This window comes from Sceloporus undulatus, chromosome 2, assembly GCF_019175285.1.
Source record: "Sceloporus undulatus isolate JIND9_A2432 ecotype Alabama chromosome 2, SceUnd_v1.1, whole genome shotgun sequence".
In the NCBI taxonomy this organism is placed as follows: domain Eukaryota; kingdom Metazoa; phylum Chordata; class Lepidosauria; order Squamata; family Phrynosomatidae; genus Sceloporus; species Sceloporus undulatus.
Genome location: NC_056523.1, coordinates 301,282,520 through 301,295,076, shown reverse-complemented (window position 1 = coordinate 301,295,076; position 12,557 = coordinate 301,282,520). Strand labels below are relative to the sequence as shown.

At 38.3% G+C, this 12,557-nt stretch overlaps 1 protein-coding gene and 1 long non-coding RNA gene across 2 annotated transcripts in view; one reads left to right on the top strand and one right to left on the bottom strand.

Annotated features, from left to right (window-relative positions):
• Positions 1-2,576: 2,576 nt before the first annotated feature.
• The window catches only part of ESM1 (endothelial cell specific molecule 1), a 12,255-nt gene continuing 2,274 nt past the window's right edge, over positions 2,577-12,557 (bottom strand). Inside the window, exons 2-3 of the mRNA XM_042448133.1 lie at positions 9,285-9,440; positions 2,577-5,051 (exon numbers count right to left, since the gene is read on the bottom strand). Coding sequence (XP_042304067.1) covers positions 4,951-5,051; positions 9,285-9,440 — 257 coding nt within the window. The 3' untranslated portion in view covers positions 2,577-4,950. The remainder of the gene's footprint in view (positions 5,052-9,284; positions 9,441-12,557) is intronic.
• LOC121920871 overlaps positions 3,644-12,557 on the top strand; it is an 11,031-nt gene continuing 2,117 nt past the window's right edge. Inside the window, exon 1 of the long non-coding RNA XR_006101783.1 lies at positions 3,644-3,753. This is a non-coding gene — a long non-coding RNA (uncharacterized LOC121920871). The remainder of the gene's footprint in view (positions 3,754-12,557) is intronic.

The following is a 12,557-nucleotide window of genomic DNA, read 5'->3' as shown; positions in this document are numbered from 1 at the left end:
AATTATTATTATTATTATTATTATTATTATTATTATTATTATTATTATTATTATTATTATTATTACCTTTTAAGCTGCGGCAGCTCCACCAAGATAGGAGGTGGTTGTTGATGGAACCATGCACAGCAATAGACTTCATCTGGCAACTTCCAAAGGTCCTCCAAAGGGTCTGGAAGATGATGGCATTTCTGTGCATCCAGCGATAGAATCATAGATGGACACTTCTTCACCATCACAGTTTGTCAATATCCCTCTTCAATTGTGGTGCCAAAACTGTACACCAGGGTGACCAGATATGTTCCTTTCCCAGGACAAGTGCTACATCTCAGTCTTCTGCCCAGGAGGAATTTCAAAATGTCCTTTATTTTGAACATGACTAAGAAACATGAATTTATATTTATATTAGTGTTTCTAGCTTTTACTTTGTAATGCCTACAGTTTTCTTGAACATCCAACATTTTGTGGTGCCTTGTCCTCCTTTACGGTTATGACATCTGGTCACTCTCTTGTACAGTATTCCAGGTGAGGTCTGATCAAAGCAAACATACTACTTCCCTCAATCTAGACACCATGTTGTTTTTGATGCAGCCTCCTATGGGTCTATTTCAGCAATGGTTTTCTTTTCACCGCTCTTCCATAAAGCTCAATTTTGTGGACCATTCAGATGATAGTTGTTCCAAAGAGAAATGTAGATCTCTCCACCTCCTTCCGAGTTATCATTGGCTTCTTGGCTGTTTCTCACACTAATGCCCTCCTTACCTGTCACAACGTTTTAGTAGACAATCTTCTGTAGGCAGAGTTGCAATCGAGTTATAGTCTTTTCATTTGGTAAGAGTCAATTTAATGGTGCTCCAGAGATGTGAAGTCGAAGGCTTTCATGGCCAGCATCCATAGTTTTTTTGTGGGTTTTTTGGGCTATGTGGCCATGTTCTAGAAAATTTTCTTCCTGACGTTTCGGCAGCATTCTCTGAAGATGCCAGCCACAGATGCTGACGAAACGTCAAGAAGAAAATTTTCTAGAACATGGCCACATAGCCCGAAAAACCCACAAAAAACCATGCTCCAGAGATGTTCGCAAATATACATATTGTTTTATCACCCAACCCTGATGGTTGCTCCCACACAATTTTATCCTGGACTTATTTTAGTAGCTCCTGGGCCTTCATGAAGCTGTTGGTTTAAATGTGCTCTCCAACAAATTCTGAGGCCTTCCGAAAAGAACCACATTTGATCTGAAATCACATGGCAGTGGAACTGAACACAAGTGGATTCCATTCTAACTACTTCTGAGACTTCAGGAGGCAGTGAGTTATGTTGGAGCTTATTTAATTGTGTCATAGCAAAACAGGTGAATATTTATGCAACCAGCAAGTACTACTTCATTTTCGTCACTTAATATTCATGCTGCGATAAAAATATTTTGCAGCTTCACAGCATTGACTATTTTGTATACATCAAATGGTTAACAGTCCCAGTTGAATCCATTTTCATTGCAGAATGTAACCCAACAAAATATGGAAAACTTAAAGGAGGGTGTTGAATTTTCCTGCAAAGCATGGTACTTTACCAAACTGTGTAAATGCAGGACTTGAGAGTTCAGCTAGTCTTGTATTATGAGTACGTCATCATTATGCAGTTATTATCACTTTTATATCACTAACTGTCATTGGTCTATCCTATGGAAATCTTGGCATTATAGTTTGCCGAAGCATTCAGAATCTCTTCTCAAGAGATTTAGTGCTGTAGTTCATTGAGGTGCAGTGGAGTTCTCTAGCACGGAATTATGATGGCTTGGACCCAGAGAAAAGCTGGTGAAAAGAGGAAACTCCCCCACCCTTTCTTTGGCTAAAGCCCTTGAGCCCCACCAAAAGTTTCTCCTGAAAGCTGGTAGAGATTCTTAAATAGGGTGGCACTGGACTGATGAGGAGCTGATATGGAAGGGGAGGAACATTTATTGAAATGGTCTCTTCTATAGCTCAGTTTTTGACCAGTTTTCAGAAAGACACCCTATTCTTCAGAAGGTATGAAAGGACTACTGAGGAGAAGAAGAGAAGATGCCAACGCTCAAGATTGTAAGATTGGCAAATTGGCTGTTTGAGACCCAGGCGCTGTGTGACAGAGTTAGCTCCCATCACTAGTCCCAGCTTCTGACAACCGAGCAGTTCAAAAGCATGTAAAAATGCAAGTAGATAAATAGATACCACTTTGGTGGGAAGGTAACAGCATTCTGTGAAGTCATGCTAGCCACATGATTACAGTCATCTTTGACAACGCTGGCTCTTTGGCCTAGAAATGGAGATGAGTACTGCTGCCTACATTCGGTCGCAACTTGACAACCTTGTCAAAGAGGAATACTTTTATCTTTACCTTTACAGTCATCTTCCACCCCTAACCTTTTAACCAACCTTTCTCTGTATCCCAACAATTATATACTTTTATATAAAGTCTGGTTTTGACATGCACAACAAATATATAGTCGTTGCCTGCATAAAAATGAGAATGTAAAAGCATAAGCAATGTGCACTAATCCTGTATTAGATTTGACTATCTGAACAAAAATCAGAAAGCAGATGCAATAGATTTTCTCCATTTTATTGAGCAATAATAATAATAACAATAATCTCTTATAATAACAGTTAGTTTATTACATGCACATTCAAGGATCTAGCATAGTCATGAATATTTGGCAAAGGACAGTAACAAAAGAGTTCAATTCATGTAAATATTCACAGTGCTATTTAAATAAACTCTCTCATCCTGCCTGCCAAACTACATTAGCGGCTTGCTCCCTTTTCTTCAACTCAAAATTTCCTGGAGGCGCATCAAATCTTACTTGTTTTCAGATGATCCATTTATTTAACAGGGAAATTGTTTTCACTTCTGTAATGTTGGTTGTACTGGCACTCTCACTGTGAACTCTTCAGATTCCTAACTCAGTTCAGATATTCAAGCTGGCCTAAATTCTGGTGCTACTGGCAAGGGGGGAAATTGATTTTACTCCAATAAATACATTATGAAAGATAGAACCATTCCTAATGTTAATGCTTACACTCTAGTTACCTGTGAAGAATTCCAATCAAAAAGGAGACTATTATAAAGCTTTTTAAATCTCAATAATTTCAACAGAAGAGAATTAATGTACAGGTTGAGTACTCTTTATCCAAAATGCTTGGGGCCAGAAGTATTTTCGATTTCTGAGTTTTTTGAGTCTTGGAATATTTGCATATACGTAATGAGATATCTTGGCGATGTGACCCAAATCTAAACACAAAATTAATTTATGTTTCATATACACCTTATACACATACCCTAAAAGTAATTTTATGCACAATATTTTAAATAATTTTGTGCATGAAACAAAGTTTGTGTACACTAAACCACCAAAAAAACAAAGGTTGTCACTATCTCCACCATCCATGGGGACAATTTTGGAATTTTGGCTAAGTGAAACCTAACCTGTGTATGATTGGCAATCTGAGAACAGTGACAGAGCTAAAGAGCAATTTCTGTGTTTGTGTCGGAATGACTGGATTTGGACTGAATATTGTTTTCTTTTCGCCTTTTCAAAGGAGCCCACTCTCATGGTGTCTACATAGGTCACAATTTTCTTGAATGGTAGTGATCCCTGGACTCATGCAGAGCTGCAACATCTAGGACACATCTACACTGTAGAAATAAGGAAAGTTTCATCTTCCATTTCCTTCGGAGGCCTTGGCAAAGCTGCATTAATTCCATATCCCTTCAGTCTGCCTGGTAAAAGCATGCATTATTCACAATGGTTATTAAGAAATGATCAAAACCTGCCGTGATGCATTTTGTCTGAAAATGTCCCCCCCACACACACACACACACATACACAACACACAAATGGCTACAGCTACTTGTGTTTGCTAAACTGGTGATGAGTAAGTATTACAAACTGCTGGTGTTTCATATATAAAGGATGCACTTTAATTTATTCTTTCTTCTTAAAAGTTAACTGAAGTCTGAAGTTTCATACAGTCCCTGTATATCCCACTGTAGTTGTTGAGATTGAAGCGGTCTATCTTTGAACATATCTTTAAGTCATAATTTGACACAGAAATGAATGTGCTTAAGGAGAGTGATACATTTTCAAATGGGTTAAGGAACATTCCTTTGACCACTTACTAAAGAGTTTGGCCTACTGAGCATAGTAGCAATGACCTAAAAGCAAATATGAATAGTGTGTTGGATTGTGTCATGTATCCTGATCCTGTAAGTCCCACTTAGTTTGTACAATTAATTGCTGAGTGAAGACACATTGGAATGTAGTTTTTATCTTCAAAATTAAGGCTTTTCTTAGTCCCTTCTATTACATTCATCAGTTCTCTATACTGTAATGTTATAAATCAGGGATAGGACTCAAAGGACCTTCCAGATGCTGTTGGACTGCAAGTCCTAGCATTCCTCATTAATGACTTTGCTGATTATGATGTCTGGGACTTGCAATCCAACTACACCTGGAAGGCTGCATGATTCCCACCACTGATTTAAGTGAACCACTGAATTTAGCCAATGATATTAGTTATAAACTTTGCATTTCCTAACTTTTATTGCCGTACATTTCCCGTTTTTAGATGAACAAATATTTTGTGTAGGGCTTTCAGACTTGAGATGAGTGCTGGTTTTAAATTCTTGTATTTTTTTAAAAAACCAACAGTAGTTTACATTCAACAATTCAAAAAGCATCTACTACCATCTTGCATTTACTATTCAAATAATTATCAAAACATGTTCTAAAAATCATGTACACTGTACATAGTCTCATACAGAAAGTTTGTTCTTTTCCTGAAGATATACAGATTGGATTTTATTACACATTACCAGTTCCTTTGCTGGAGATCTATGGTCTTTAAAGTGGGTTGTTGAATATTAATTATAAATTTGAAGAAAGCATTGGTTTAAAGGTCCGACCCATATAGGCTAATATCAGCGAGGGTTTAGCCATTTCATTATTGGAGAGTGAATGGCTTTTTCTTTGACAAAATCTTCTTTTACAGAATTATCATCACCAGATCCCATGTCATTTTCTGCAAGTTAAAATAGAGAAAAAGAGAAAGGTTTTATTACATTGTGTTGTCCCATATGTGTGCGTCATAGTTTATATTGTCTTTAAGCATCATGCCCATGATCAGTGGAGACTGATTTCTCCATTGGGGAGGTGATTCCATCCTGGGTGTTAATCCAAATTTTAAAGGCAATATCCAAGATGACAAACCCTATCCACAAATTATGTCCATCACTTTGGATAGTACCATTAAAGATTAAAAAACAGAGTGGATTTATATCCTACTGACATCCAAGCCACCAGCTTCCGTTCACCATGATCCAGCAAGTACATGTCCCTCGATCTTCTCCTGGCTCACAGCTGGATGTGAGCTATTTTCAATGGTATCTTGACATTACCTAATATGGGAGACCCATTTATATCTACTAACTGTAGATCTAACCAGCTTGTTCTTCCTACTCAGAGCATAAGTAACCTGCACATTCAGCGCTGGGGGAGTAGATGGAGAGGTAGATGTACATACAGCAAGTTCACAAGGTCTCTTATTGCAACACCTGAAGCCAAGTGAAACTGTTTTATTCTTTTAATTGCCCCCCCCCCCCCGATTATATTTGGGTAGTTTTTCACCTCAAAACTTCCCTAAATGCAACAAAACAGCATTTTAACCCATTTGTTGTAGCTGAAAGCGGTGACAAGAAAAGATGTGACATTACTTCTAGTTTCCCCAGGACAGACAAAAAAGAATAAATAAAACTAATAAAACTTTTATTTAAATCACACTTTTCTTCTGTAAAGCAACCAAAGCAGCTTACAATTTAAAATACAACAAATATACAATACAAAACATCTTAACCCCCCCTTAAAAAGAATTAAACATATTGTTATTAAAATTTAAACTATTAAAAAAGAACTATTAAAAGCCAATAACTAATGGGCAGTGGTGGGGATACATAATGTGGGGGGGGGGGGAGTTCCTTTATAGATGAGTGGATCTATTCAGGAAAGGCTTGCCAGAAGAGATCTGTCATAACAGCTTTTTTGAAGCTGTCCAGGCTGGTGATTTGATGGGTCTCCTCCGTCAAGCCATTCCACAGTCTGGGAGGTTGCAGTTAGTCTGATCTTTTTTGGTTGCAGTAAATTCCTCCCGGAGGACCTGAGAGTGCAGGGTGGATTGTACAGAAGTAAGTGATCCCTTAGGTTGGACCCAGGCCATGTAGGACTTTAAAGGTAATAACCAACACCTTGTACTGTGACTGGAAACTAATAGGCAAAGGGAAAGGTGAGAGGGGAAAGTGGTCTAAATTCTATTGTTAGACCCAACTAGAGTAGAGCCACTGAATCAATTGGATTTACATATGTGTTACTCATCATTCAAAAACTGATTTAATGGGTCTAGCCAACAGGATTCCAGCTGTAGTTAGAAGCAAAGGGGAAAGGGTAGCTACCACCAGGGCTAGTTCCATCATTACTCACAGTTGATGTGGTCACTTCAGTCAGTGACCAAGAAGGTGGAGCTGGACCAGGGAGCCCCCGAGGCAGTGCTGTACACCCAGGGATTATAGTGCTGCTAAAGGAAATACTAAGTATCTCCTTCTGTAATGACTCCAAAAGTACATGTCGTGGTGAAATCCTTGACATATCACCAACAGGATTCTAGCTGTGTCCAGGAAGGACAGAAAATTTGTGTCATTTTGGTTTAATTTTTTTTTTCTGCCAGGAAGAGGGAAGAGGCACTTGTAAAATATTTGGCCTCAGGTACCAAATTAACTTGAGTGGACTAACATCCTATGCACCTTTACTTTAGAAGGTGTCTCAGGTGGCTAAAATGTCATGGGACAGCTTTACAGCCATGGCATGCTAACATTATGGGATTGTCTGGGTCCTGTTGTACATGGTCCTTTTGCAGCTGTTTTTATGTTTAGTGGCACTTGTTTTAAATTATAAGCCTGTTTTTAAGGGCTGGTTTTTTAAAAAGCCACCTTGAACTCTCAGGCGAAAAGACATGTAGGTTATACAGTCAGCCCTCCTTATCCATGGATTCTTCCTCCATGGATTCAAGCATCTATGGCTTAAAAATATTCAATAAATATATGTATTCCAAAAAGAAAACCTTTTTGCATTTTATATAAAGGACACCATTTTATTATGTCATTGTATTTAATATTAAATCCATAGATTTTGGTATCCATGGGATGGTCGGGAACCAAACCCCAGCAGATATTAAGGGCTCATTCTACATGTTTTAAAATAAAATTAGCTAAGTCTCAAAACCAAATAGATAAATTCAAAAGAAGCCCTGAGCCTCTCCCTTCCAAAAAGTTACTCATTTAATTTGCAAAGCAGTTGCGTAGGTGTGATAACTGATGATGACTGATTCCAGATGACTAACAAGTCTCTTGGGACAGAAACAACACAAGAATTTCCTGACACCTTTAGAAGCTGCAGGTTTATTCTACTGCAAGCTGTTTTGGATTGAAAACCCGATATATTTGATACTTGTCATCAGTGACACATCATGCATTTGTTAAAGTAGGCATTGCCAGTCTATTAAAGCTTATGTCACAGTCATTCAGATGCCTTTGACAAATCTGTCTTGTTTTCAATGATGCCTCAGTCATGGAGCATATTCATATGCTATATTTGTTCCTTTGAGGATTTCAGCCAGTTTTGTCCTTGTGTTGGGCTGCATCACCCAGAATATTGGCTGAAAATCATCTGAAAACAAAACCAGGAGCAATTTCTACTTTTGTTTCTAGATACAGTAGTATTGTTTTGTGGGATGTATGTTAGCTATCTGCCGCTCCTAGCTTCCAGGGATTACTAGGGATGTCATTTTTCACTGATTTCAATATTGAAGAAAACAGTTATGTTTTAGCAGTTTTCTTCCCACTGCAAGAATATTTTCAGCAACTCCCAGCATTGTCTGCAGCAAAACAGGATCGATTCACAGGAATATTATTTTCTACACAGAAAATGCTGTTTCTTTTGCAGAAAATGTTCTTATCTCTACAAAAATATGTGCTAATTCTATGCAGAAGAAATTCCAAAGTGTGAAGATTCTCTTCAGTCTAGGATTTTCCTCATCAGAGTTTCCCAATACAGTACTTGAGTAACTTCTTATTTTTGCTAGTTTTAGAATATTATGGAATATTCTTACCTTCTCTAGTATCAATATGCACATTTGGGGTGATTTGCACCAAAGGGGAAAAAACTGGGATGTGGGAGGCCTACAGCGTCAGGCAGCCCCTGAAGGCCATACACAGTTATGGGCTGCAGTTTCCCCATCTCTACTTTATGTAATGTAAATAGACACAATTCTTTGATTTGGGGGATTATAATTGCTCTTCCAAAGAAAGAATCAAAGCGATAGATGACAAATAATTTTCTGTACTCCACTCTGTATATGTATTTAGGTAAGAACACTGTGTTACCAGCTTAGAATCAGTAAATATCTATTCATTTCAGATGCTCCTACAAGTAAGGTACATTACACAATGCATGAGAAAGCCCTCCTAAACAAATACACAAATAGATCTTGTAGCATCTTTGAGACTGAAAGAAAGCCGGTAGCATGCGCTTTTGTAGACTTGAGTCTATTTCCCCATATGCTTGTTCATAAACAAGTAAACGAAACAGCTAACAAGTATAGTGGTACAGGTTTTTTTGTGGGTTTTTCGGGCTATGAGACCATGTTCTAGAAGAGTTTATTCCTCATATTTTCCATGCCAGCATTTTCTGAAGATGCCAGCCACAGCTGCTGGTGAAACATCAGGAATAAACTCTTTAGAACAAGGCCTCATAGCCTGAAAACCCACAAAAAGCTATGGATGCCGGCCATGAAAACCTTCGACTTCATAGCGTTACAATAGCTGCCGCTAGTTCTGCCACTGGTCAGAGTGAAGCTATCTCCTCAAACAGCATATTTTGCGGGGAGGCAACAACCAACCCTTCCTCCTGAGTTGTCTGGCTATTCTCTTTTGGGAGGAAAAGCTATTTGACTTGCTCTAGACCCTCTTAGCTCACCCTTTCAAAAGCTATGAAGTATGTTATCTCATTACCAGTGTTTTTGTAGAATTGTTGTCAGTCTAGTTTGACTGAATATGGACTTTGAGATGGGGGCATCATTTTGCCCTTTGCCTTTGGAAATATCTTGGGACAGCCCTGTTGAAAATATTCTTACACATGTCCTCAATGCAAATCACACAGGAGAATACCCAAACTCATTGTGTTTTCAAGAAGTTAGTCTCAGATTTACCTGCATGTGGAATTAATTTTCGTCGGCTGGGAGGTTTTGAGGCAGCCAGCTGGAAAAATGAAAACTTTAAACACTTCCCAGTCACTCTGTCACATATGCCAGATGGACAATTGCATGTTCTTCGGCATTCTAACCCATACGTGCCATAAGGACACTCTGCAAGACAAAAAATGAAATGACAATATGTACTACGAATACAGTTCCCAAGTCAAGAACTTTGTGGTTATTATTCTACTTCATGCTACTTAACCTAGGCTGTAATTCTTTTCTAAGATACCTTGAAGTAAATCTATTGAACAAAGAGGGGCTTACTTCAGAGTAAAATGCACAAGAGTGTATTGTTTATTTTTTTAAAATTATTTACAAATCAATCATCTACTCAGCAGTAAGTCCATTGGACTTACTCCAATGTCAGTGACCAATTGAAGCTGGTTGGTTAGACCCAACTAGAGTAGACCCAACTGAATTAGCTGCTGAAGGGAGTATCAACATGTCAATAGATCCCATTGACTTAATGTGTCTGCTTTAGTTAAGACTGACAGTAGGATTCACTTTTAGGGTTGTATCCTCAATGGCTAAGATCTTTTGAATGACACAGTTTGAAAACTGTTTTTGCATATTTTCTACAGATGTTAGTAAAGAGGTTTAATTTATATAATTATCGGAAGGTTCCCCCCCCCAATCTGCTCTCCTTTGATCCTGATTAAACACAGGAGCATCTACACGCAATGTGACTTACAGTCCTGTGATGTGTTGGGAGAGTTCATAGCATTAGACAAAGGAGTCCCAGGGTCAGCAGTTCCAGCCCAATCATTAAGCAAAGTAAGATAACCACTTTGGTTCATTTTGGTTGTGATGAAAGGCAGAAAATTGTTAGATGAGATAATCATTCTGGGGGAAAGGGTTGCTTTCAGGCAGCAAAATGGCCTTTGCCCCTGTCAAAGGCTTGTGTCCATTAACCAACAGACTACTGTTCTACCACTGTTTTCCATCTGCAATTTGACAGGTGGTTTAGGTAATCTCAATGGCCTCTGATCTAGTATAATATGGCTATTGCTTTTGTCCTCTATGAGAGTTTCACCTGTACTTTTATTTTCAGGAGGCTTTGGGTGATTTTAAAGGGCAAAGTCAACAGAATTACTGCAGCATTTAAGAAGTAGGCTGAAGTTAACAATTACATGCACACAAGTTTATTTCTGAGGCTGTTTTGGTACTGGCATGTGGCTGAAACAGGAAATCAAACAGCAAATATGAATGCAGCCTTTCCTTCCTGCCACAAATTATTGGGGTTTGTTAAAATGTTTTTGTCTTGTCTCACAGTTGCTCAGTACCACAAAAAGGCACCTGCATATTCATTACAGTTTTATCTCCGTTTCAGTCAACAGGGTACATGATTTGGGTTGCTCTCCTTGTTTTAACCTCACAGCAGCCCTATGAAGTAGATTAAGATGAAAGATAGTGACTATCCCAAGTTACCCAATTAGCTTCTTATATTCAGCTATCTAACATTGACTTCTGGTGACTCAGCTGACCTCTCTTAGCTTCTGATTCTCAATTACTCCTGAGAGTCCAGTACTTTAAGCATGATACCAAATGTAAAGAGTCTGGTGAAATATGGATTTATTTAAGATAGACAATAAAATAAAATGTCAGCCCAGGGCATAGGAACAAGTAGCTTCTGGGGAGCTTCAAGGGGCACACTTAGGGGTCTCATGGGCTTCATGAAGTCCACTCCAGTTTTAGATGTAGAGTTTGAGGTAGAAATGGATTTTCAGGGTCTGTTCATATATGGGGCCTTAAAGCAGACTTACACGTATATCCACTTTTCTTAATTTATTATAGATATTTGTATATTGCCTTTCCATGAATGTCACCAAAGTATGTAAAAAACTTCAAATGAATGTTGATGGACACTGGTTCCAATGTCAGTAGGCTGGTGAATCTGCTTTGCCTTTCAGTCCAGACTTTAAAGGCACTATCCAAAGTCCTGAACTCTAACCTCAAAATAAATCCAATACCTTAGATGACTTTTGAAAGTTCAGAATAAAATTTTGAATAGGTTTATAATCTGTCATCAGGTCCACCAGCCACTGCTACAAATATGAATAAATACTACATAAAAACAATAAAACAAATCGCATTGAAACATTAAAACTGTGATTTCAGTGCTAATTTAATCCCTATATTACACTGATCTACACTGATCACAATACCCAACTGAGTTATAGAAGCATCTCCCTGCTCCAAAAAAATACTATCCATTAGCAGTAACTATGTAATAATGTAAATTGTACAAGAAAGACACTCAAAGCCCTTTCACACTACACAATTATGGCACTGTGGTTATAGTTTAAATATCATGACAACATCTTATGCAATCCTGGGATTTGCAGTTTGGAGAAGCACTAGAGCTTCCTGACAGAATTCCTATATACTTCGTGAAACTACAGATCCCATAATTCCATAGGATGGAACTATGGCAGTTAAAGTGGAATAATAGTGTCATAACTGCATTGTGTGAAAGCACCCTCAAGCTATTTAAGTCTAGCCAACAAAACCGTTTGTTGTATCCTGTAAATAAACCATGCTTTCTTGAGAAGGTGTGAGCTAATGGAAGGCTGGGGAGAAAAAAGGGGAAGAGAGAAGGCAGAATTGAAATAGCTGTGAATGAGGTGAGAAATCTTGAATAATGTTTATTGTTGCTATTAATTACCCTTGAGTCGATCTTGACTCATGGTTACCCTGTGGATGAGACATCTCCAAGACTCCCTAACTTCCACTACTTTTCTTAGTTCTTGCAGATTGATACCCGTGACCTCCTTAATTGAGTCCATCCCTCTAGCATGTGGTCTCCTCTCTTTCTTCCTAGCATTATTGTCTTTTCTAATGAGCCATGCTTTCTCATAATGTAGCCAAAGTACAACAACCTCAGTTTAAACATCTCTGCTTCCAGGGAGGTCTCAGGTCTGATTTGTTCTAGGGCCCATTTATTTGGGGGTTTTGCCTGTCCACAGTATCCTCAGCACTCTTCTCCAGCACCACATCTCAAATTAATTTATTTTCTTTTACTCTGTTTTCTTAATTGTCCAGCTCTCGCATCCATACATGATAATGAGGAATATAATTGCTTGTATGATTTTAACCTCTGTGCTTCATTGTAAATCTTTGCTCTTTAGGACCCTTTGTAGTTCTTTCATAGCTGCCCTCCCCATTCTTAGTCCTCTTCTGATTTCTTGGCTGCACGCCCTGTTCTGATCTATAATAATGTATTGT